At 41.1% G+C, this 26,777-nt stretch overlaps 2 protein-coding genes and 1 non-coding gene across 3 annotated transcripts; 1 reads left to right on the top strand and 2 right to left on the bottom strand.

Annotated features, from left to right (window-relative positions):
• The first annotated feature begins 3,624 nt into the window (after window positions 1-3,624).
• LOC118787515 (protein unc-93 homolog A-like) lies at window positions 3,625-9,897 on the top strand. The gene is made up of 7 exons (XM_036543103.1): window positions 3,625-3,711; window positions 5,132-5,313; window positions 5,487-5,716; window positions 7,304-7,515; window positions 8,060-8,195; window positions 8,574-8,705; window positions 9,621-9,897. Exons 1-7 carry the CDS (start codon window positions 3,625-3,627, stop codon window positions 9,887-9,889), a joined length of 1,248 nt encoding a protein of 415 aa, XP_036398996.1. The 3' UTR covers window positions 9,890-9,897.
• Window positions 9,898-11,946: 2,049 nt separating this feature from the next.
• Window positions 11,947-25,665, bottom strand: LOC118786817 (solute carrier family 22 member 3-like). Its single transcript, XM_036542152.1, has 11 exons — window positions 25,267-25,665; window positions 23,844-23,947; window positions 22,099-22,253; window positions 19,811-19,979; window positions 19,178-19,295; window positions 18,851-18,957; window positions 17,883-18,097; window positions 15,199-15,307; window positions 14,781-14,893; window positions 13,780-13,879; window positions 11,947-11,950 (listed from the first exon to the last, which is right to left on the bottom strand). The coding sequence occupies exons 1-11, from the start codon at window positions 25,663-25,665 to the stop codon at window positions 11,947-11,949; spliced, it is 1,593 nt and encodes a 530-aa protein (XP_036398045.1).
• Window positions 18,710-18,781, bottom strand: trnah-gug. Its single transcript has one exon. It is a non-coding gene; the product is annotated as a tRNA-His (tRNA).
• Window positions 25,666-26,777: the final 1,112 nt, after the last annotated feature.

Below are 26,777 nucleotides of genomic sequence, written 5' to 3'. Positions count from 1 at the left end.
GACAGTGATAATCATGCTGTCATTCAACAACTAAAGAAATAACTGCATGACGACTATCACTGACGGTACTCTATGGGATTACCTCATAGTAAAATGGAACAGTTATGTTGATTTAATTTCAGCTGTGTTCCAGAGTAGCCACTATTTACCACTCCTATTATTATTATTATTATTATTTTTTTTTTTTATATAATTAGATATAGAATTTTATAATAGAATATTATAGAATTGCCTAGTGATGTCATCCCACATCACACATAGAGCTCACTCACTGAGGGTCTGCAGGATTTAGGCATAGCCCATTGGCCAAGGAAAAGAAAGGAATGTTTGGTGTGGCCAACCAGACTCTTTCCCTGTGTTTTTATTTTCTCATGGAGCCACCATAAGTGCCTCCTCAGAAAACTGTGTGCCTAAAGGGAAAGCCAAGGAGATTAACAGACACAAACTGCACACTGTCTCCTTGGGTTGGGTGCATTTATGTATGTTTTAGACATAAATAACCCCACACTGTTCAGGAAGGTCCCTTCTGTTGGAGCCCACATAAAGCCCTCTCCAGGAAGAAAGATTCAATGCATGCCTTCATAATGTCAGAGAGTTGAAAGAGCTGTTACCAGAGGGTGAAGCCAGACATTCCAAAAAAACCGACATTTCAGCCAAGTACCACAAAGCCCACTCCATCACACACAATGCAAATAACTTATGTTACTACACAATGCAAATTACTAATGTTAGGACAGGCAGTAACCTGGTCATGCTGAGCCCAGACCTTAATCTCAACTGTGGAACATCCTCACTGGTTTGATTTAAAGCGGCAAATTACATGGAGGTGTGGTTACAACCAAAGAACATAAGATTGTTGGTTCAAGTCCCAAATGGTTACTTTATCCCTTCTGATTCAGTACAAAAACCACCTTTGAAAAAATCATTATGATGTTAATATTCTTAAAACAGCCATAACAGAGCTGCTTGGGGATGCTAACAGGCTAAGAGTGATTTATCCCGGAGAGGCCCTCTACGTCACAGAACCTGATGCCTCCCGCTAGTGCACTCCGTTGTCTGACGGTGGTGTCTGAAAGGATGTTGTGCTTGAACGAGCACTGTTTTTCATGCTAATGAGTTGTTTGACAAGTGCACATATAGCCCCGATCTTCCCATCCATCAGCCCTGCTTTTAGTAGGGCACCTTTTGTTATCACCAGATGCTGTCAAAGGAAACTTACAATAGCGGAGAGACAACAACATACATTAACTGGCAATTAAATAATTGAGGCAACTCTGACATTGTTACAGTGCCATCTTCAGGTTTCACAGTGAAAAATGCTTGCAGCCTGAGCTGTGAACAGTCACTCCCTCTGGGCTTCTCAATGTCTAACCGACACAGACAGGGTGGGTCTGAGCTGTATGTCCACAACCAAAGAAGGATATCCGGCTGCAGGGTGGAGCATGAGCTCTCCCCATAGATGGAGTGAGCCAAAAGCTATTGAGAGTTCAGTTTTGTAAAATAATAGAAAAAACTTCAGCTTTTCAAGTGTCAAACCCAACTTGTGGTCACACAAAAGAGGCAAAACAAGAGGTTTTGTAATTAGGGTTAAGCATCTAGATGTGGTTGGAACACAATTATGATATTTTTATAACACCTGAAGTTCATCAGTGTCCTTTGGGACGAAACAAGGAGAGATTCCTAAGGTGACAGAGGCAAAGTCCAGAATCGGGCAACAATGGGTTTCTTTGCTGCTTGGATTAGTTTCAGATTGTCACCACGTCCAAATCGCAGTACACCGGCAGACAACGCTGAGAACGCCTTCATGCTTCTCAGAAGATTAGAACGCATTGCAGAACAGTGAGAAGCCTCGCTGTTTGAACATTGTCCTTTTCAGCAGCCATTTTCTTTTATGCATTTATTTGGCAGACAATATTAACCAGGGTTTTTACATGTTATCTATTTATAAAGCTGGATATTCACTGAAACAATTCATGTTCATTGCCTTCCTCAAGATTTAGGCTTCACATTCATATTATCACAGGAATCTGCTCTTACTGTGGTGAATCCCCACTCAAACCTGGTGCCTGATACAGACACACACTAAAATCCTGAAGTACCCTTATACAGAAAGACCAGACTCCCCCCCCCCCCCCCCCCCCCCCTCCCTGGATCAGAAGACAGCTGACACAGGCTTTTAAACCCTGGACTGGTCATGTCACAAAAATGTCATGATTCAGCTGAAAAAAGGCTTTCAAATAATTCATCATCTCTGAGTAACATCACTCTGAGGCTGGGTGCTGAGACATGCTGCACTGCATTGGTAAGGGGCAGCCTCTAAACCCCTAAAAAGCTCTCGGTATTTCAAATTACCGTCTGGTAACAAAGGAATTCACAGCTCTGCATCACCCATCCCTTCCCTCTCGAGAGAAGCGATATATTGTTTAGAGTATAAAGAACTGCAGCCCTCTTCCAAGTTTCACCAAAAACGCATTGAGGCACGCTGTGGCTCTGAGGCCCCAGCCAGTGGAGCTGGATATTGGATGAAAGCAGTAACGGGAAAAAAAAGGACTTGAACTGACACAGTCCTCTGAAACTCTGGTGGTAACCAGTGTTCTCATGACAGATATCAACAGGCAACTCCAAGTGACACAATGGCTGCATTATTATCTGCCACCCCATCCAACAGACAGCACGCTCTCGCCCCCTCTGCCTCCCTCTTTCTCTCTCACACACACTGTGTTGCCCCTGCCAATACAAAAGAAAGTATTTGGCTGATGCTGGATCTGCATAATCAAAGAAGGTTCTGTAAACCACAGTGTTTTGTAGCATGTATCTGTGATTATGGATGAAACTATGAAACTAACTCCAAATATATACTCCCCTTATCTCCAAGGATCTCTGAGAGACAAGTTTGTTATGCTGGCTACGTCTTGCCATGTTTTCTTATCCTGTTCAATGTCTAAAAGGACGGGTTGAAATTGCATTCGGTTTCTGCACCTATAAAAAAACAAGTGCGACCTCCCTCTTGTGGTCACTCTTGGAAAAAACTCAAACGACGCTTTTGACCCTAAGGTGGTGCACAGCGAGCTTTGTGCGATGGGGTTTGTTTTGTATGTTGAGATCTTGTCAGTGGTGATGACAACAATAAGCTACTTCTACAACTGCTTCAACAATCATAATAATAATATACCTGCATGCCAAGGGGGGTTTATTTTTTGAGACATAAGACGCGCGATAAATATTTCTGTGATCTTGTTCTTTTTACAGTAGTCTGGAGTAATGTGTGTAGCCTGCTTAATGAAGGTTGATATTTAACACTACAGGTAACTAAGCAGAATAAAAAGATGCAAAAGTTAACCTGAACCAAACAACAAAAAAAGCACAAATTCATGCTAATACAGCTTTTCATTACATATTGTTGCATGATAAGGAGGAGCGCTCGTATTGATCATTATGTAGGTGTTAACGGGTGACATGTAACGAACTTTGGTCTCCTAGTGATAACCGCGCGAAGAGGACCTGCGGCAGGCTAAGCTGTCAGACTGGGCTTCTGTTGCCATTTGCTGACACTTTCGTCCTCAGCTTTTTCATGGAGTATTTTTAGATTTCTGGAACATCTAAGGATTTGTCTGCCGGGGGAAAATGGGTCGAAACCTGAAAAACGTTGTGGTTGTCTCTTTAGGATTTCTCTCCTTGTTTACTGCTTACGGAAGCCTCCAGAATCTGCAGGTAACCCGTTTCACCGCAGAAAATTACTGCCTTGTGGCTATTCTGTACACTACTCCGCTTGATTTGCTGAAAGAGTGTCCATAGAACGTAAATTATTCTGCACTGAAAAATCTCACTGGGGGAAGCTGTGCATCTGAATCAGTACATAACTGTCTACTAATCTGTCGGGGTGAACAGAAGATTTATTGGGTATAATAATATCAAAACAGGCTTGAAGGTAAATAATGTACAAAATCTTTTAGAATATTGTATTTATTATGGTTACACCCAACACAGGGTGCATCAGTTTTGAACTGTTGAAACAAATTAAATTTCTTTTAAATTAAAATCATTTTAAAATTTATTTTACAGTAATCCTTCAAAACTGAGTCATACTTCCAAAACATAATAAATGGCTTTCTTAAGAACTTCATTCCTCCATCCTAACCAACCTGGATTGCATACTGTTCTTAAAAACTAAGTGCACTCCTGATCTTCATTCTACATTTCACATAATACATAAAATCTTACTTGAATGGGATGTTATTGTGATTATTGTGTATATTTTTCCTGAAGCAGTTAATTGCAATAGCTTCAATTTGATCTAAAAACCAGGGGCTGTTGTCACAAAGTGACTTGAGGAAAAAAAGCTTCCTTTGTGCTTCCTTTAAGTGTACCACATAAATCTATGTCAGTGCTGCAAGCAAGCAAAGGTCCAGCACATATGTGTGAATGTCTGGCACTGACGACATATCTGGTGAACTCACAACCGTGTCCATGAAGTTCACACAGAAGCTCCAAAATGCATCAGTCTGCTTGGTATTACATGCCCCAGGCAAATGTTACCACATGAGTTACCACATCTACCACACTGCATTCTGGCCTGCATTCTGTGATACAAAATGGCAGTATCTACCAAATGGAAGTTACTCATTGAAAAGTACGTGCAAATCTAGCAGAGGCAGCCAACTTGTCCAACTCAAAAAGTTAACTGTTAGGGGAAATAAATGACTTTTTTACAGGAGTTCGTGGAATGCTCGCCCCCCCCCCCCCCCCCCCCCCCCAACACACACAATTTATTTCAAAACAACGCATCGCATCAGAGAAACCAGGAGATAACAGCCCTGTTCTTTGTGTTCCACAATTAGGAACAAAATTGTGTTCAAACTGTCATTTACAAATATGATTAAGTTTAACACAAAATTCAATCCGTGAGGCCTTGGTAGCCAGTTAGAACTACTGGTTATATGAGAACTGCAACAGCTGTAACTGAACTCACAGATTAGAGGAAACCATTTCATTTCTAGTGTAGTTCAGTGGTTGCATGTTCTTAACTCAAGATTTATCAAATTCATTTATCATTCAGTTCACCTCCATCAAATCCGTCTGCTAAATGACAATGTAATGTAATGTAATGTGATGCTGCTGTTCCTTGTCACAGAGCAGCCTGAATTCTGAGGAGGGGTTGGGCGTGGCCTCTCTGAGCATCATTTATGCGGCCCTGATTCTGTCCTCCATATTCCTTCCACCAATCATCATCAAGAACCTGGGCAGCAAGTGGACCATTGTCGTCTCAATGGCCTGCTATGTCACCTATTTCCTCAGCAACATCTACCCTTGCTGGTAGGCCTCTGTTTTTAGTGTCGTACTATACTACATACTACATTGCAACCCACACAAAAAAGTAATATATATATGTCAATGTATGGTATGTAGTACAGAATATATAAATTATTGCCACTCTCAAATGTGCATCATGTGTATCGTGTTGGGTTCTAAAATCATCTCTCTGTCAGGGCTACACTGATCCCCACGTGCGTCATCCTGGGCCTGGGCGGTGCTCCGCTGTGGTCAGCGAAGTGCACTTACCTGACCATAAGCGCCAACCAGGAGGCGGGAAGAAACAGCAGCAGAGTGCGCCACCTGGTCAACCAGTACTTCGGCATCTTCTTCCTGCTGTTCCAGTCCTCGGCGGTGTGGGGAAACCTCATGTCGGCCCTCATATTAGGCCAGGATTCAAACAGGGGTAAAAACTAGCAGACAGAAAAACTGCAGGGCAAAAACAATCAGAACGTTTTAACTGTGAAAGAGACCATAATCATGAAAAAGCTGTAACTACATCCCCAATGTACCATAACAAGGAGACATTGTCCCTAATGATGACTAATTTGTTCCTTTTTATTGGAGTATATTATAATATTATATATTACACTAAAATAGCAGAAGATCATATAATTTCCAGCCCTATCCCTAACAAAAAGAATGGTATCCATCAAGCAGTCAAAAAGCAGCCACTGCATCTCCTGTGTCCCATAACCAGAAGACATTATTCCTACAAAGAATGACTAACTTGGTCACTTTTATTGGAGTATATTATGTATTATTTTATAACATCAGTAGAACATATCATTTACAACCCTAGCCCTAACAAGAAGAATATTGTCCACCAGTAGAATATATAGTACTAAAGACATAAAGACTAAACATGAGGACTAAAAGAACCTCTGGTATGTGGAAGTATGTGGAACCTGAAGAAGTATAATGATGAGAGCAAGTCATTCGGCCCCTCTTAGTTCATCATTTGCCTTCATTCTAGTAGCGTGTATGTTGTAAGACCACACTCTGTTTCATAAATAGGTGAATATTTGTTTTTTCAATTTTAAAAAGGGGAGTTCACTGCTTCACTGTTTACTACAAGGTAGTAGCTCAGCGGGTTATCGTCCAGCTCTATTGCAACGAAAATAAATCATTCTAGATGGGGAAAAAAAATATTAATACTTTAATAACAACAGCAGGATCCTGTTACTGAGCGCTCAAACTGGGGCCTTAAGGCCTCCGTCAGGCTCCCAGTCCTCTTTCAGGAGAGACTTCATCTCCACGCTGCTTCTGTTGCTGCTATAAAGCGCATCGCTGTGTCTTCCTGCTCTCTCCCTCAGCTGAAATTACAGAGGACGACCTGTGGTTCTGCGGTGCGGCGGGCAGCTGTGAATATGTCGGCTCCGCTGCGGGAAACTCGACTCGACCAGCGCAGAGTCTGGTCAACACATTGCTGGGCTGCTACATCGGTGCGTCTTTGCGGCGTGTCAATCACAACACGTCCGCTGCTATTGGCACGAGAGCACACTGTGTATGAAGGCTTCAGGATCGCTCAGAACAGCGACTTGTAACTTGCACTAAGAATAGTCCTCAAATGTGTGGCTTAAAAACAGCTGGTGTTTACATTTGTGCTTTCTTAAATATGTCCAAATTGAACCCAAGTATTCAAACACCAATGTGTATCCCTGTCTGGTAATGAACGGTGAAGATGAAGTTAGGGTAACTTTTCATTTTCAGTTGAGGTCTCTGTGGGTTAACAGAAGAAGGGAAACCAATATTCATGGCTGAGGTCTACAACAGGAGGATCCTCATAACATCATTATTTACTTAATGAGCAAATCTGCTGGGTATTTAGTGAAGGACACCAATTAAGAACTTTGCTGAAGGTTGCAACATCAATGTCTTATCTGTGTATCCAACCTGCAAGCCTCTGATTACAAGCCTCATTTCACCACGATGCCTTATCACAATGGGGCCGAAGCATGCCGCTGAAAATGCCGCCGCTGTCACTCTGTAGGGGTCGCGGTCCTGGCTATGGTTTTGGTGGCGGTGTTTCTGGACGACATAGACAGAGAGGCAGCCCAGGCTTACAGGAAGAAGCGGGAGCCGATGAGCAGGGAGTTCCTGGCCACGTTCAGACACCTGAAGGACAAGCGGCAGCTTCTGCTCGTCCCGCTGACCGTATACAGCGGGCTGGAGCAGGGCTTCCTCTCCGGAGACTACAACAAGGTGAGCGGAGGGGGACCAGTGCCCCGTGAAAAACCAACTTCCTGTCACCTGTCAGCAGGAAGGGAATGCCAGTTTTCCATTGATGCAATGTTATAGGTAAGGGTTACATTCCTGAACACAGGCTAGAAATCAAAATTTTCATTAAAATGGCTAGAGAAATATAGGATTAAAATATTTATAAGATTTAAAGCATGATCTTAATATGTGTAATATGTGTAATAAATACTTTCAAATGAAGCACGGTGTAAATATTCAGTACGACTGACATGAGACAGAGAGCAACAAGCTAAATAAGCTAAATTCTAAATATCTAAAAAGTTTTCAAATTTTCCACTTGAAGACTTTTGAAACGTGTGTACTGTGTATCTTCTTGTTGTATATCACTGTAAAATATCAGTCCTTCATATGAGATTGAAATAATTATGCGGTTATGAAGGTCTTACAAAAAGCACATCTTTACCAAGCACTTTGGAATGAAGCTGAGCACTTCAGATTGCTTCATATTTTTTCACACTCTCATTGTCATAACAATTTTTTCCCACAGTACTATGTGACCTGTGCGTTGGGGATATACTTTGTGGGCTACACCATGATTTGTGCTGGTGCCACAAACTCCCTGTGCTCCCTGGCCTTTGGGAAGCTGTCTCAATACACTGGAAGAGTTGCCCTGTTCATTTTAGGTGAGTGGGAACAATTTACAGTATATAAAGCAGACAAAATGGGGATGGTTGGTGGCCCTTTAATTACTGGGAGCAGACTGACGTGTCCTGTTAGTTATGATTGAGCACAGATCTATAGACTCCACTCCCTCAGGTCTGCTATTCACTCAGGACGAGGGAGGAAGTCTAAACTGATTTCTATCGATATGAAATTCCGTTGACGGGAACGGATGCCTGTGGGCGCTCTGGACCTCCAGGACTGGGGCTGAGTGGTCAAGACTTGGCAGGGTGCACCACCACATCTACACACGCTCTCAGGGGAAAATGATTTGAAGAGTGGTGCTGGGTGTTGCTGTTGTTTTTGTTTCCGGTGTAAATTTCACATTGTCCCTCTCTTAGCTGCGGTGCTCAATTTTGCCTGCATCATTGCTTTCCTGCACTGGAGGCCTCACCCTGGCCAGCTGCCCATCTTCTTTGTGTTTCCTGCCCTCTGGGCGATGGCGGATGCGGTGTGGCAGACGCAACTCAATGGCAAGTTTTTCTTTTTTTTTTCTTTTCCCCAGCATGCTTCAGTTTCTATGATTGTACCTGAGGGGAGGCAATCTAAGTGTGAATGAATGGGAGACAGGTTCGTCTGGGGTGGAGGGGCAGAAGGAATCACAGCTTGAGCTGCTGTTTATTCTGTTTCTGAAAAAAGTATTAATTAATCTGTGGGGATAAAAATGACCTTAATCTGAAGATTTTGTGTATCCTTTTACCTCTAATGGCATATCAATATGATTGGAAGTGCTGAAATCAGCATTCACTGACGGTGCTGAATCGAAATTAGTTTCTTGTTTCATAGCAACATTCTCATATTTCTTAATTCAGATTCAGAAAGCAACATTTGAAATCACCACTTGGACAGAAAAAGATCAATTACAGTGTCATAGGACACCCCCCCCCCCACCCCAATATAGACACAGCTCCTGACAACAATATCATTTGTGTCCACAGAAATATTTGGATGCACTCCCCCAGCTCAGAAAAACAGCTAAAACTGCTTTAATTTACACCTCAACTCCAGCTGTCACTGAAAAAAAATCTGTGAAAACTTGTAACATTGCAACACTTTCTTCAGTTTGTTATCCAGGGAAAAGGACATGATGCATCTGGTTATTTGAGGCATATGTCTGAATGACTATAATTTAAAACAAATGTAATGAATGAATGTAATTTAATGAGTCTGAGGACATTATCTTTCTTGTTGGGGCAAAACCAATAATATTTGCACACTGTGGCTGTTTTCCTGTATACAGTTTTACTGCCTTTTCCACGGTAAAGATAAATGCTGTTAGATGTATTTGATTTGTGAATGAGGTTTACTATCCTTCCTGGGGTAAGGGTGATGGAATTATGCTTTGGATTTCAGTGGTAAGAGTGACAGCATTATGCTTTGGATTTCAGCGCTGTATGGGGTTGTCTTCCCTGACCAGAGTGAGGCAGCCTTCTCCAACTATCGGATGTGGGAGTCTACAGGGTTCGTGATCTCCTTTGCTTACAGCAACTTCCTGTGCGTGAATGTCAAGCTGTACATTCTGATTGGCTCTCTCCTGGTTTCCATGGCGCTCTATGGCTGGGTGGAATATGAAGAATGGCAGAATTCTCCTGCGGGGGCCCAGAAGTGTGATGTCATAAGTGAGGAGGACAGAGAGGACAGGGAGATGACAGCATGAGACTCCATTTTGCCCAGTGCACCCATAGAAAAATATGGCCTACAATCAATCATCTTCAATGATTATGGAATTGATTTTACTCCAAGTCTGAAGGTATTTCACCATGTTTATTTAACTGGAAATAAAGTTTTTTTTTTTCGTGCTCTGTTCCATTTTAAATGGTTTAGAATGGTACAGCTGATGCCCCATATTTTTACTTAAAGCTCATCTCAAAATCAAAGGCAGTGGTTTTGGTCCAGAGAGGGAGGGGCCTTGGGCAAGCCAGAGCCAATTGGATCTTTTCTCCAGTGACAGGCAGCTGTCACAGATTGAGGCATCGGAGGTTATCTGCCACTGACATACACAGGTCCAGTTCTACATGGCAATATGAAGAGAAATGACTGACAGAAACCATGGTAAAAATGCACACACACCATTTCCTACACACTGCACAAACTAGCATGGTTTTCATCCCTTTATTGCACAATTAGTCAAAGTCATACTTTTATAAATATTTTATAGAAGTATGATTTTGTATATATCTTTTTTTTACCATATATCATATAGATAATACATAAGATTACATATAAGGTACACATTGGGATGTATTACATGTTAGAAAACATTCCACCCTATGTCCTATATATTAGAATGTATAATTGAATTCATATAATGTCAAATACATTGTAAAACCATATGGCTGTGTCACAATACGCATCTTAGTTACTAAGCTGGGAATTTGACATGAAGTTTCAGAAACTGTTGATTTTAACATGATGACATTAAATTCCTATGTGAAGATGATATAGACATTAAAAGGAAAGGTGAAACCACAGTGAAAGGTGAATCCACCAAACCAGAAGACAAGCACAAGAATGTAAAGAAACAATAGGAACAAAATCACAAAATGATAGTATGATGATAACATAACAGTAATTTATATTATAATAAATATACTGTACAATTAAAAGTAGAGTAAAACAATTGCCATGAAACAAATGTATTTATTGCTTTGATTCTTTTATGATGTACAGTTTAGACCACTACTCAAGACACTGACTCAAACATACATGTATGTAGTAAAAAACACACTATTTCATATTTTGTGCAGTTTACAAATACAGATAGCTAGTGCACTATTTTGGTTGTGCGTGAGTTAATTCACATAGACATGTGCAAGCAAACTGGTTTTCTACATGTCTTCAGCTGTCTGCTTACAAGATTAGACTGTTTCCAGAGATTATGTGAGGTGTTTGAGTTGCTGGTTGGAGTTTAGAGAATTGCAGTAGAATGTTTATGAGGTATTTCAGAGGAAATTAACGTGTTACTTGTGTCACTGATCTGGGGTCAGTAAGGCATGGATGCTATGACATTCACTCCACCCTACAGCTATCTAACCTCACCATGTCAAGACAACTCGAGTCTGGGCCCATTTCCATGAGGCAATATCATGAAATGATGTCAGCAATATCAAAAATCTGTCATTTCAGTGCATTAAAGCAATCTGTTAACAGTACCTTAAAATGCAATGTGTACATGAAACTGAAGAAATATGTAAATCAGTAGTGTTTGTACATATGCATATACATTACTGCATACGGCACATACAGTAATGCGATTACCTTAGAGAAAACAAACGAACTTCTGATTGTGCATCCTATTATTTGCATTATGAGAAATCAAGCTCACAAGAGGAATGGCGATTACATATAATGAGACAATATTACTGAGAATATCTGGAGAGGAAATTTAAAGTATATAAAAACAAAAAATTTCAGTCGTGCAGGAATATGTTTTGAGCTTTGGCAGATCAAACTGGCCACATCCTTTCAAAATATAATTATTTTCAGCGGCCTGCATACCTGCAGTGTATTACTCTCTCTCACCAGGGGCTGTTTCTACATTCCATTCAAGACCATCAAAAGAGAGCTCCATCAGAGAGGAAAAAATCATATGGGATACATTCCATGGTGTTGTTATGCTTACAATCTTTCGTGTTTGGAGGGAACAAAATATAGGTGAATCATACATCAATGCCGTTTGGAGACAGAGGCTGTGCAGAATCACTAACTCATATCTCATCTGGATGCACCAGGAGCAGGTGCAGAGCATGAGACAAGCCATCCAGATGAAATGACATATCAGTGGATCTGCGCAGCTTTTGAGTACTGAGCACAATGAGGACATGCATTGGTTCTGGAATATGGGTTTGAGTTCAAGACAAGAAAAAAGGTAGCATTAAGAATACAAAGTGTTTTTAAAGGTAAGAAGCAGCATGTCGTACTATGATTTTTCAAAAGAGCACAATGCTTTTCATTGAACTCACAGTCTTTTTTTTATCACTGATCCATTTCTTCAAATACCACCTTCTAATTCTAGCCAGAATAGTATGCAGTATCCAGTCAAATTCAGTTGAGTTGCTGATTAAGAGCAAGCACATACATCAAATACATCTTTTAATCCAAGATTTCCCCCTGTCTCATTTACAATACAATCAATTTTGGGGTATTGTGGCCATCAGTGAAAATACTTCATGTAATACTCAAATAATGGGGCTTAGGAATGACAACAGGCAAAGTAAAATGTAGAGCAACATTTTGCTGATGGGAGATGAAGTCCACAGCTGGAGCATCAGTGATGCTTTTATGGGAGTCATGGACTTCATCTCCCATCAGCACCTCTGTGGAACAATGCTCTGCGCTGCATGGAGTTATACCCACTACAGGAGTTTATAGAAAGAAAATTATCACTAGATCTACCTTTGTAGCTGCACTTCCAATAATTAATAATAAAAGTTGAATTATGATTTTATTTAAATTATTCTAATTGTCTATGATTATTGTGTCATCTGTCAAGATGTTATTAACAATTAACAATTAAGTGACAGCTTTGAACTTAATTATAAAAAGAAATGGGGTTGTTTCTGGTCAGGTCAGTGATGTCCATTGATAAAAATAATTAGTATAATGTGTAGTAATTTGTTTTTCTGATGAAGCTATCAACATTGACCGCCAGTAACCATGCTGCCACTCTGCACTAACAGGAGTGTGTCCTTCACGACTTGCATAAAGAATACCTTCCTCCTTACAGCACTTTGTTGAATGTCATCACAGCTGAGCTGCAACATTATGCATACTCCCAATTGACTAAAACTAACAAAAAAATGCATGCTATTCACGTACAAAAGTAAGTGGAAGACATTCTACGTGCCTGTCAGTCATGCCCTCTAAGTCAAGGCTTCTTTGCCTTCCTTAACAAATGATAATAATGGCAAAAAACTAATGTATACTAGCATCTTAATGTTGAATAATATATACCTTTGCTCTAAGAGTTAGCTGTACGTTTATATTTGGTATGTGCTCCTTTTGCTACACAGTACAAAAAATAGATCTAAAAATAAGTTCACTATACACAAAGATCATGTTTAAAATACCACTGAGGAAAGGTACTGGGTTTCTTCTTTTTTCCAAAGCATCCTATTGAGTTTTTTTCTGGATCTGTTCATCTTTGTCAGATAACAGCATTGGCTGGCATTGCGTCCTTCATTTTTAAGTTTACCCTGTTGACATAGGAAGTATAGGCATGTGAGATAAATTGATATGTGAATAAACAGATATGTGAATATGTGTGTGTATATACACACACACACGAACACACACAGTAATTGATGCTGTTACATTTTACAATACTTACTTAACATCGCCAGTCCTTCGGTTTCTGGGAAAAAAAAAAAAAAAAAACAACATAAAATATTGCGTGAGAGCCCAAAGATGTCCCTAATTTCCTTTCTCTTCTGACATGTTTTGAAACTGGACACTGGCCAGTTCGCAGGCCATCAAAATGTAACGGCCTAGGTTTGCAAATTTGTAAAAAAAAAACAAAAAAAAAACAAACACAGACAGTTAACGTACCTCCTCAAAGATTCTATTTCCTCTATAGTCTCTGGTAGATCAACTCCCCTCATTTCTGGCAGAAGCATGACCAACCCGCTGTAGAGGACAGACATAACGCCTGCAAAAAAAAACAAGGGAAAGACAACTTCCTGGGAAACTAAATCACTGAAACATTCCCATTTTATGAAGCCTTTGCATCCTTTCACAGAACTATTGCAGTGAGCAGATTACAAGAACATTACTATGTAACAACATCGCTCTGTAAGGACTGTCATTAAAAACCTATTCAATGAATTGAATCTCAAATCTACGATGATTTCAGGACATTATGCCTTTGTTTAATTGAGTTTACCCTTAAACTTTCCAAACATCAAAAATGTAATCTGGTCTCATCTGATGTCATGCATATTTGGATAAATAAGATTAAAGTGATTTTTTTTTTTTTTTTTTTGAAAAACGCATTTTAAATGTTACACAATATTTACAACTTGCAACTTGTGACTTGTGGAGCTCCTGTCAGAAAAACACAGGTTTTGTCTTTTTCAGATGACGCTGTTCCTTTTCCTGTGTTTGGCTAGCACACTACAGTTTGAATAAAATCTTAGTAAAACTTAATATACTCCAAACTGCTGTTAATTACTATATTATTACAGCATTTTTTCTTGTTCCAGCACCTGTAAACATTATTCACCAATTACAAATAATTTTGAGACAGGCACTACAAAATAAGTCAGCTCAAGATTTATATCATAAATTGTTGTTCTACCAGTGTTAATAAGACATTTAAAGGGGTGGAGACTTTATACTTGCAAATTTGTATATTGCCAAAAAATTGGATACTATTAACATTAAAATTTAGTAAAGTTGCAAAGTAAGTATTCCTAGTAACATTAACACTTAATGCTCATATAATGCTATCATTATATGAATGTGTTCAAAAATAGTTCATCACTGGGCCCCTGATACAGAGTGCAATGATGCTAAATGAGAGAACACTTTATTCAATATGGCACACTCACCATATAATAACAGAGGCAGTTCCAGCCATATGCTGGCCAGCCGGAACAGCAGAAATGGGGCGACGATCCCTCCGATGTCACTGGCCGAGGAGCACACGGACACTCCAAGGTTTCTGGTGAGCGCACATTACGGTTTCATTTACACTGGTTCATCCACGCAGGAGTGAAGAAGTCATAAATGCAGCGCTGTTTGCGCTAATATTTGAGACACAGTGCAGGTCATTGTTTGCCCCGCGTGCAAGCAAGTGAGATTATTTTAATGTAGTAGAGTTGTTTAGTACACTTGCAGAAAGGTGTTGCTCTCAGCACTGTGTTGTTGGTAAGCGTGCACAGACTCAGCCAGCACCTTCAAGCCAATGAGGTAATGGCAGCATTTAAGAAATGAAAGACGAAATGAAACATCATGCTGTTGTCTTACCTCAGAGGTGTAGGGTAGAGCTCTGTGTTTGCAAAGTTAACCGTCTCGAACCCAAGCGCCACGGCAAGCCTCCCAATTATCGCAATTGATTTCTTCAGCCAGAGAAAGTCTAAAAAAGAAAAAGAAGAAAATATTAAAATCATCCACCCGACATCCAAAATTGAATTGCGGCCAGAGCTCTTTTGAATTTGCAGAGTCATGTAATTATTCATGAAATAAATGGGAGGCAGTTGGGCAGAACCGGTATATGTACTGTGTTATGTAGGGACAGTACATTTCACAATTGGAATCAGATACCAACAAAATAAAACAAATGCCGACAATAATAACGTGAAACTTTTGAATTGATTTCTAAGAAATTAAAAATTTGAGAAGAGGGTGCAGTGCAAATAATGCCATCTAGTCCCAACTAGTCAAGCCTTAATGGTTTCCTGTTCCAGGAATCTCCTAGTTTAACAGTCTAAATAAATCAATGCTTTTCCTCCTATCATGTGTGGTGGCTCAGATATTACAGGGCAACAGTATGGTGACGTATAAATGGATAAAACTGTAACCTATGGCTTCTGTGAATCACCCTGGGAGACACAGTAGTGAGGTCAGGTGTCCTCCCTTGACCCCACAGGATGTGCACATCCTAGAAAGACATTACAGCCATGCGTCACTTAACGTCCATGATACGTTCTGTGAAATAGGACGTTATATGATTTGGACGTTGTGCGAACACCATACTATAAACAGTATATGGTATACTATGTACTGTACCATTATACGCCTGGCAGCGCAATCGCTTTATTTCCATGAGACATGACATACACGTGTTGTGTGTGGGAAGCGTTGCCCTCACTACGTCAGGTTATGTCCGCTACGTCCCGTTCTGCAATTGGGATTTTTAAACTTTATTATAACCTTATGGGAATATGGATGTACATGCGAACAGATGTTGTCCGAATGGACGTTAAGCGGCGCGTGACTGTATATGCAATTCATCCTCCATTTTAATCCTGTTAGGCAATCACAGACTCCAGGAAAATATCAAGTGCGTTGCTCAATCAATGTACACAAAATAAACATGTTTACCATCAGTTAGCTATCACAGTAATCAGGCTAACTAGATTACAGGATCGTGGGCCTGTTGCTGCACACAGGTTTGCAGACTTAATGTTTTAAATCCAGTGAGTTTTCGGACATCACCAGCTCCTTATTTTTCTGACAGAATGTCCTTTTTTGTGACCAGTGTTTTGCTTGCAAAACACAATCATTTGTTTTCAAACTGTATACTTCCATAAGTAATTCAAAACCTGAACATCTGAAAAGGAAGTGCTTTCTAGGTCAGTTAGCCTGACCTTCAAGACTTTTAGATGAACCTGTTGTTACTGACAATCCAACAAAACACACCACAATAGACATGTCATGTGGATCCTATCACAATATATTAAGTCCCTGGAATATGAATTCCCACCCAGTTCTGAGCAAGCACAGTAAAGGTTCTCAGTACCATGATGTCCTCAACTTCAATAACGGATTCAGTGATTACAATAACATTTTTTTTTTCTTGGAGTAATGGATGCCTTAATCCAGGATAAATAAAGGGTTCATATAACACCTCTTTGGCTCATCTTCAGAGCAACACGCCAAGATTCTTGCTGCTTTTTAATCATCGAAAGCGTCTGTGACCAGATCGTTTTATTCTCTCTGCAGCTGGTTTGTATATTCCTCTCATGCAAGAAGTGCACTCTGAGGTTTCAGGAGCGGTGGGTTGTGCAGCAGTGGGGCATAATCACTAAGGCTGCATTATGGATAGCCACGGCCACTCTCTAAAAGAATATAAATCAAAGGAAAGTGTTTTGTTGTATGGAGCACTCCTCGGTCATCATTGTCAGGTGTTATTTTTTGATATGTCCAGCCGAGCACTTTCTGTGGGTTTTGTGCTTTTTTTCAAAATAATTTGCCAAAGGATCAGATAATACAAACACTACAATACAGACAGAATGTGGTAATTGAATCCCCTAAATGTCATAAATAGAACATAGCCTATTATTGTCTCTTGTCAAGGGCTATTAGGAATAATTATAGCATTAGGCTCAGACTGAAGGAGGTAGTGGGAAGGCATCTGTGGATTTCATGATGCAAGAAACTGTACCTGCCAAAAATGTGTTCTACCCATGCCAATTTAAATAGGATTTGCATAATATACTTGTTCAGAGACAACATGTCATCCTTACAAAAGGCAATATTTCAAAAGTTGCATATTTTCACTTTGGTGTGTGTGCCAGTTTAGGTAAAGGCCATTTTAGAGGTCTAACAGATAACTGCTTTAGTGTCTTCTTTAGTGAATCAATTAATTTAAGGAAGCATCACATTTTCAGTTCTATAAAACGCACTGTGAAACTGGCACTGATGACTACAGCCGTGCTCACGTCAGCCATGAAAACACCAGTCTGCCCACTAGGCAGAAGGCCGCGAAGGTGCAGGTTTTTGATGGGCACCTGCTTGGCATCAGGCAACATTGGATTTTTGTTATATTACATTAGATTATATTTTGTCACTAAGTAGATGCTCTTGTGTACTCTTATCCAGAGTGACATGGAAATTGTGAGTACATGTTATGAAGTGAATAGTGTCCCAAAGAGAGCCAACAGGTGAAGGGGGAGAGCAGGGCATGGCGTGGCCCATAGGTAACATACCCTGTGGAATGAAGGGAACCACCAGGCATGCGAGACCGCCTACAAAGTTTGTGGTCGCCATAAGGAGGCGCCGACCCATGCGGTCCACAGCCAGGTAAAATATCACGCCGGTCGGCAGCTCCACGACAGCCGAGATGAAGAAATCAAGAAAAACATTGCCTCCCGTGATCCCCAGACGCAGCACAAGACCTTGGAAAACAACAGTGCTCGTGAACCTAAAGACCAGAGCAGAAAGGTAAATACAGAGTCAGCGTGAACACTGGATACAGACATGGCTAATTACCATATTCATAACTACATATATACATATGCCCTTACACCCTTTCAACTTAAATAATTTAGATATTTTGTGCAATGACAGCAACAGCATTTCATATTATTATTATCAGCAGTTGTAACAGTAGGATTATTAGTGAATAACAAATATATCAACAATATATTTTACATGTTCACACAGGCATAAAAATCAGAAGCAAGATGGTTAATAAAGCTCAGATTGACAGACAATATATGGATGAAGGAAAAATATTATTTAAAGGTTCCATAATCAAAGTAAATGTGTGAAATGAAGAGTGATAGAATATTGACATTTAAGACATGAAAAAGCAGTAATTTCAGAAGTATCCTTTAAAGAAAATCATTAAAAGTAACAAGAAGTTAAAACCATGCTGCATAATTATTATGAAGCCATTGAAAATGTCTTTAATTGCACATTTTAACAAATATCACAGACATAAGTACCAAAGCAAGCATTACATTACTTCATTTAGCAGATGCTCTTACCCAGAGGGGCTTCCAAATAAGTGCATAAAGCCACAGTAAGTGTATGCCGTGACCCGGATTTGAACCGGGGTTGCTGCGGCCACAACGCAGAGTACTAACCACTATACGATCACGGCAAGCCACCTGCCAGCACACAAGCACTCCCATCCCAAAGCCAAACAGTCAGTCATATGCTCATCTCTTACCAGGCATAGATTAAAATGAGAGTGTGCTTTCTCATATTTCGGGTTCTGAATAAATCCATGAAGGAAGGGTTATTAATCTCCTCTTGCTTCTCCTCCAAAATATCGCCCTAAAAAACAGGCATTATTACATACTACTATTGTAGTATTTTGGCAGCACATGAAGCATGGAATAGATATGCAGCACAAGCTTCCAGTGTAAAATGACCAAAAACATTTACAGTAACATATGGTAAAATTTACAGTTTGCCATCACCATTCTAAATCGGGCTATCATGCCTGTCGTCAGAGGCACAGTGATGCAACCCTGCATGGCTCTGGTGTTGTTACCTCCCTGTAGTTTGGTGGGAGGGCTTTCCCATTGTACTTGGCAATGTCCTCTATGATGGTGAAGGCCTCAGTGGTTTTTCGGCGGGAGAGCAGCCAGCGGGGAGATTCTGGAATAATCCTGTCGATGAAATGACAACAACGTCTCATGGTCGACTCAAAAAAATTAAAAATAAAAGAGAAATAAAATACACAAAAGTATGGAAGAGGCTGGCTGAGTGACAGGCTCTCCACCCTTTACAGCTTCCTACATCAACAGCTTCTCACTGATAAGAGCTATAGATTTGTCTCATTATTCCAACTATACAAACGAAAAGGTTTTGGGACAGTCCTCGTAAACTGGAATTTACAGAACACTTATATCTAGAAAACTACAATGACAGCGCTGGTACAATTTGAGTCACATGTTAGATCAACCAATTATTAATGTTGGGGAGAGTTTAGAAGCTGCAGTGGGGATGCCAGTTTTCTGGTCAAAAGATTAATAATAATAAAATAATGAAAAATAACATTGAGCTGTTCTGAAGGACAGGAATCACTTCTACGTTGCAGCAAGAACGAGAATAAGAAACAACATACAATGTCTTCACTGAAGACATGAAACAGGTGTGAAACCCTGTCCGTGTGGCACTTTACCAGTAGTAGGTGAGGAAGAGGAAGGTAGGGAGGGTCATAGCCAGCTGTAGGCTCTTCCAGGAGTGGATGAAGTAGGCCAGGCCGGGAAGGATAACCATGCCGATGGAGTAGAAGGTTCGAGATATGACAGAAACACACTTCCGGTTGTTTGACCCAAAGAATTCAATCACTGGATCAAAAAGAGAAGAGATGCCTGTGGCTTCTGTTTGACAGAGACTCTCAAGCATTTCACAGGTTAATATAAAGAAAACTTCTGTGTGAGAGTCTCAACGACACACTGTCCTTAACATTGACAAGGCTAATGCTTTCCTCTGAACAAATACACTTCAGTTGTTGATTTGTAATGGTGGTAGAGTAAAGGCTTCATGTACACTGACTTGTTTGAAACCAGTCAAAATGCTTGCTTGCTTGCCTGCTGTCTACCACGAAAATATGATTAGATCAGGAAGTTACAGATATCATATGGTAACTACATAGACTGGAGGGCTCACAAAGCCTCTCTCTACCATTACACCACATGTCTGCCCAGAACACCAAGGAGGCTTGACACCAGAGGTTATATAAGGTCTCCTTACTTGGAGTAGAGAGTGATTGACAGCTTAATTTGTAGTGTCTGGCATATGTGTAGGCTTGACAGGAGCCCATGTTTATTTCTGATCATGTGAAGTTCCCCTGACATTAAGTTAACCCAAATAATTTCTTGATTCAAAGTGGTTATTTCATCCACTTACTTGCTGGTATGAGAAAGTACTCAACAACACTCAACTCTGTGTTTCTCCAGGGTGAGTCTTCCATATATTCACCAAATTTCTGAGAATGAGTTGAATCTGATCTCTTTGATCGCTTTACCTGGAAAGATTCTGGCAAGATTCCATCTGCTTTTGTCTTTGCCTACAGGCTGCTCCTGACTGGCTTCACTTCCCCTCATATAACCCACACAGAGCGTAATCTCAGGAGGTCTTATATCCAGCCGTACGGTGATGAAGACTCTTCAACCGAAATAATTAAGAAATCTGGCAGTGCAGAACACATCCCGAGTTAGCCGCGGGGTGACAGGTGCATCTGACTTCACGAAGGTAGTAAGAAAGAGATCGTTTCTCAGAGGTGGGAGTTGTGAGATGCATGAATGCCGAATCCTGGCATCCCTATGCATGTGACACCAGACCCCTCACTGGCTCACTTGCCAAAGTAGTACAGAGATCAGGCTAGGCTGACTGTTGCAGTCTCATACTGGGCTGGACTCTCTCCTGTTGCATGTGAACATTACTGTTAATACCCAGTAACAACATACTGTTGATTCAGGTGACATTTTTTGATCCACCTGTTTTCTATGCCAATGCTCATTTAATTCCACGGAATGAATATGTGAAAGGCCTTTAAGATCATCATTGTGTCAATGTTATACCCCCCACAATGTGCGTGACAGTGATCTAAAAACCCAGTAATATACTCTTGGCAGCAAACATCTCATCCCATTCAGAAGTGGGGATATTGGTAGCAATTGTTGCCAAAATATTATTGACTTACTAAAATGTGTTGCAAAAGTAAGTATATATTTGAGCAGAACGTTTTGCTGGTTTGACCCCCAGGTGGTGGCAAAGAGCAAAGAATTGCATTTGCATCACGTGACATTCATTTAACACGCTGATTCTCAGTCCTGCTCCTGGGGCCCGCCTGCTCCGCACATTTTCCATCTTTCCCTGCCCTACCTACCTGACTGAACTCATCAGTGGCACTTTGGATTAGCTGAGCACCCCTGATTTAATCAAGAGCATGTTAATCATTTCAATCAGGTATGTTTGAAACAAGGACAGGTAGAAGATATGCAGGACGGGGGTGGGGGGCTCCAGGAGTAGGATTGAGAAACACTGATTTAACAGATGTTCTTATCCAGAGCGACTTCCAGCACAAGAGAACAGAAGTGTGTCCATTCAAGTTGAGTGAGCAACAGAGTCAGACTAGGCTAACAGCACTCCCAGTGTGAGCACAACACTACCACAAGTTAAGTTCTGCTAATATGAAACCAGACAGCCTAGAAACTAAGGGAATGGACAATATGCAAACTCTATAAGATGTCCTAGATAGGAGTGTCTGCCAGGCAAATAATATAGTGAATGCTGAATTCTAATTCATACTAAATCCCAGCTGGTCTTGCAGGCAAGACACCTCTGGAGCTCCTGTGAATCTGAAGGAAGGCTGAGATCTAGTTAACCTGGAAGTGTCTGTTGGAGCTGATGAATGTGATTTCAGAGCATTGCCAGCTCTCAGGTGCCTCTAAGTCTTCTCACCTAGTACGTAACAAGCCGTCCATGCCCCCTTCCCGAAGAATCCCTGAAGACTCCGAAAGAGCAGGAGGACGGGGTAGTTTGGGGAAAAAATAATGGCCACTCCAGAGGCTCCGAGACCCAACACGGAGACGATGAAGCACAGCTTTCTGCCAAATCTGAAAAACAACACAACAGGGTGTTGGGATATGTAACAGATCTTGTGGTTGAGCATTTGGCAGATCAGCTTCATCCCAGGAAGCTGAGGAAAGGTGTTGCTTGAGCCCACCATTTCATATGCAAATAACTCCTTCCTGAACAGACATTGGGACTGTCTGTTCTCCACAGGACAATAGCTCAGATGGGTACTCAGAATGGTGGTTAACATCAATGCCAATTGAATGTTAACCCATTGGAGACAATCGTTTGCTTGACCATTTGCCAGGCCAGTCTAACCCTAGGAAGTCAAGAGAAGGTGTTGCTTCAGCCCACCTTACAGAATGCAAATGGGGAGGGGGGGGGGGGGGACGTCCAGCCTCCACAGGTTACCAGCCAGGATGGGTAACCAGAATGTTGGAGGGGGTGGGAAAGAATTCCTTTAAAAATCAGCATTACCATATCATCAGTGTTCTTTTATCTCTGTACTTGGGGAGAAGATCCACTAGTTCCTTTACTGTATTAAAGAACCTATTTGTGAAACAGCAAAACGAAGTCTGAAGCCTGCATTCATTTTCATACTCGGAAAGTACAACAACCATTTTATTTCTACACAGGGAGGCTACAGATTCATCGCACAAAACCATTCTCTACGTCCTCTGCTTCAGGCTGAACCTCATAAAACAAACGTACATGAGAAAGACATTACAAAACTGGAATTATTTCATCATTATTGTGGAAAAGGTGTTTAGATCTCTCTTCCAGCCAGGTATAGCGTAGGTATAACTGATAACATGCGATGAAGTTATCACACTATCAGGTGGTTATTCAATTATTAGTAAGTGTAGGGATTTTTCCTTCTTGTGAAGTAAGGCTTGTAGTTCGAAAGTTTAGGTTAATAGCAGTTTAATTAACAAAGCAAGACTAGTGTTGAATTACAGTATGAAACATACTGGGTAACAGCAAGGCAGATCTATTACAAAGTGATGTTGTTTGAGTACTAGCCTTTATACCCAAAACCTGAAATAAAATGCAGGTTCCTGTCCCTGATTGGGTGGCAGAGAAACAAATGGACATTTACATTTGTAAGGTTTTTGAGGCTCCACAGAGTCTCCTCCTTCATCCTGCTCACAGGAAAGGACAGAGGTATCGCACCTCATACAGGAGCAAAGGGTCTGGTATGGAAGGCAAATGGTCATTGTTAACATCAAGGTATGCCAATCAATTCCCCTTGTCTCTACCCCCCCCCCCCCCCTTGATAATTGAGTTAGTTTTGCTTGTATTAGGTGACCATCCAAGAACACTGAAGCAGATTTTGCATTTTCCTTACACAAGTAACACGTCAGTTGTACCATTTTGACAGCATCATAATTTTAAATGGTAATGTAAAATGTCACCCAAAATTCTTTGTTCTGCAATACAAATCTTATCATTGCCATCTTGTGGTAACATGAAAAATATACTCAACTCTGTGGTAACTCTACAGTAACAAACCTTATTTGACACACTGTGAATCACTGCAATTTATACAAACTCAAAGAGGAAGTGAAAAGAAAGCGGCAGGTTATGACATTTAGACATACATCATATCCAGCACTGTAGCTCATAGTTACCTATCTGCGATATAGCCAGTGACCAGGGCTCCAATGAAAAACCCTCCAGTCAAGAAGGCTTGGTTCAGATCAGCAAGCCAGGAGTCTTTACAGACCAAGGAAAACTGAAAAAAGAAGGGGAAGAGGTGAGCTGTATGACTGAAAAGCACAAGGGGTTAAGCAGGTAACAGGACAGGTATGCAGGCACCTGAGGTGGATCTATGAAGAAGTGACATTAAGGGAAAGTGTTTGGTGCAACGTACCAAGGATCCATTCATCTGTGTTGTGAGGTTCAATTACTTGCTTACATACTTGGTATTCCTGGCTGTGAACAATCTCACTCAGGTTTGTTTTCAACTAATTAACAGTGTATTGCAGTATTATTATCAACACAAATTTAACCAAGAATTTAATTTTAAACACAAGATTGATTTTTACAGTAAAACATGCCACCAGAATTGAATTGAGATGTGTATTTGTATTTTATGATTGTACATTATTATGTATGATATCAGTAAAAATCTACATTTTTGCCAGGAGGTTTTGAGCATCTGTTGCCCATACCTGTGGTATTCAGAGATGATACATTCTTAAGCTGAAACAGATGCAGGGAACTGATGACTCTGCATTGACTTCAATATTAAAATATTCCTTCTGCACTTCATTTATGAGGCATTTTCATGGAAATGAATTGTTTTTAAGCATATATGCTGGTCAAGTGTTATCAGCCAATATAACAGCGAAAGGTGTCTGGTTTAAGCTGCCTTTGAAAACCATACTAGTACTCTAAAAACAGCAAAAACAGACTCCTAAAGGTATGTCTGTACTTGGAGAGATAAGTGAGTCACCAGTCTAAGAGTGGTTGTTGAATAACTCCATTCCATTGTAAATTCTGCAATTTGCTCAGGGAAAATAAAAAAAAACTTTTTGCTCTTCTGTGTGCTACAACACGTACTGACAGGTTGTGACACTGAACTTGACAAAATTATTATTAAAACCTAAAAAAAGTCATTGAGGTTTCACACATTTGAGCAAGTGCTGTGTGCAGCTCTAAAACTCCAATACACAGGAGTCACACATTCACACATATGAGAGCTGGCAAGCGTTGTTCAGTGAATAGTGCTATGAAGTGTTTATCTATAAAACCTGAAGTGTAAATTGCTGAAGAAAAGGGTGAGGTGAGGTAGGTTTAGCTAATGCAAACCTAAGATGTTCAGTTCTGTATTCGGTGTGGTTCTGATTAGTACAGCACTGTTTTGACTAACTGAAACATGCTCACATGTGGTCTGGTCTGACCGTCTGCACTGTTGCTCATGTGTGCTAATTATATGTACTTTCACTCCTTTGCCCTGCTGCTTAGTCTAGATAAGAAAAGAGCATCTGCCAAGTGATTAAATGTGAATTTAATGGCAATCTGCAGGTGATCGATGAGTCTGGACCCTACCTCGGTGACAACGGTGGTGTGGGACCCCTCAAACACCCAGCCGCCGTCACAGGAAGCCAGCAGTGTGGAGTTGGCTGCAGGACGCCAGCCTGCAGGGTCTCCACAGCTGATCTCAGAACTGTTCCAGTCCACATGGTAGCGCTGGCAGCTGCTGAAGGAGCCCTGCTCCGACAGGGGCACAGTGAGCTCCCTCAGCTGCTCCTCTGACCAGCCACACTGATCCTGGATCAGCTCTGCTCCGGGGGCCCGGCACCAGTGCTTCGGGGTGTTTCCTAGAAACACAACGCCGACCAGCACAAGGGCAAAGAGGCACAAAGGCAGACACCCCAGCAGGGAGATTTTCCTCTGGAACGGTCCAAAGTCCCCTATTTCCACAAGAAGCTCATCCAGGCTTGGCATTGTAGTAGAGGAGAGGTGTCCTTTGAGCAGTGCAGAGCAGCACTGAGACTCTGTTGGCAGTTGTCTTAGGCTACATGTGAGCACATTCACGTTTATGTGTACTGAGGGGGCGGAGTTTCCTGAGCAAAGTCCCACTCAGCTCCCACCCTTATACTCTTTACTCCACCCCCTTTCAACAAAGCAAGTTCTTACAGCTGAACTGCGGTGAGCCTGGTGTGCTGTGAGCTGAATCAACCTTTCTCCACATCTTGTGCGTCTAACTTTTTCTGCCTCGAATGGAGGCTGATGCATGTGCGTCGGAACGCGAAACAGAAACAGAAACATACTTCACACTCCCACCTCCGACTGATAAACGTCACATTATATGACCTGAGTGCCGAGGGTGTTTCCTTCAGATGCTTTGGTGCTGGTGGAACCAGAAATGCAACTCATTTTCGTTTTATAACATGGAGGCAGATGTTGATATTTTTGTCAAAACATTTGTTCAGACTTGCAGAAGTTTTGTAAGCTTTTTTGGAATCCTAATGCATCTCAGCGTCTCTCCTCCCTCTCTCTGTCTCTCAGGCAGCAGGCTGGAGTCCTGCGTAAACAGCAGGACCGGACTCTTTTAACATGGTTATGGGCTCAAATCCCTGCTCTTTGAATAGTTACATTTGCCCTCTGAGCTAAAAGACGCACATCTGAATGCCACCCCGCGTCAAGAGCAAACTCAATGATCACTGAAAGCAGTTTTACTTCCAAACAAAACAAACGGACTTTCTCTTTCAGCTTGGCCCTGCTTAAGATTTAATAAGCCCTCCAATCATGTTGTGGGGTGCTGAAACAGTGACTCGTGGAAAAGAAAGTTTGTTACTGGAGCTGCAGTTCCATGCTGACCTGAGATCAGCAGCCCTCAGCTGCAGGGCATTGCCTCTGTGGTCTGCACCTTAAGTGACCTTTTGAATCAGATTGGGTTTCATCAGAGAGGAGTCACAGATCTGCTCATCCCACAGTTTCAAATGTTAAAAGGACATACTGCACAGTGTTTTTTTCCCTTGATAGCAAGTGCTCATCTGGTAATGCAAAAATGTAGGAAGATTTTGCAGGCAATTTTACCTTTTCTGATGAGATAC

This window comes from Megalops cyprinoides, chromosome 12 (assembly GCF_013368585.1).
Source record: "Megalops cyprinoides isolate fMegCyp1 chromosome 12, fMegCyp1.pri, whole genome shotgun sequence".
Taxonomy (NCBI): Eukaryota; Metazoa; Chordata; class Actinopteri; order Elopiformes; family Megalopidae; genus Megalops; species Megalops cyprinoides.
The sequence above is the reverse complement of the archived record's forward strand: the minus strand, read 5'-3'. Positions and strand labels throughout refer to the sequence as shown.

Excerpts from the sequence above, each read along its gene's own strand:
- LOC118787515 (XM_036543103.1), top strand. The coding sequence starts at position 3,625 with ATGGGTCGAAACCTGAAAAACGTTGTGGTTGTCTCTTTAGGATTTCTC. Across the intron at positions 3,712-5,131 it reads GAAGCCTCCAGAATCTGCAG|AGCAGCCTGAATTCTGAGGA; the intron begins GTAACCCGTTTC and ends TCCTTGTCACAG. Across the intron at positions 5,717-7,303 it reads AGGCCAGGATTCAAACAGGG|GGGTCGCGGTCCTGGCTATG; the intron begins GTAAAAACTAGC and ends GTCACTCTGTAG.
- LOC118786817 (XM_036542152.1), bottom strand. The coding sequence starts at position 25,665 with ATGCCAAGCCTGGATGAGCTTCTTGTGGAAATAGGGGACTTTGGACCG. Across the intron at positions 23,948-25,266 it reads ACACCACCGTTGTCACCGAG|TTTTCCTTGGTCTGTAAAGA; the intron begins GTAGGGTCCAGA and ends TTCTTTTTTCAG. Across the intron at positions 19,980-22,098 it reads GACGGCTTGTTACGTACTAG|TGATTGAATTCTTTGGGTCA; the intron begins GTGAGAAGACTT and ends TTTTTGATCCAG.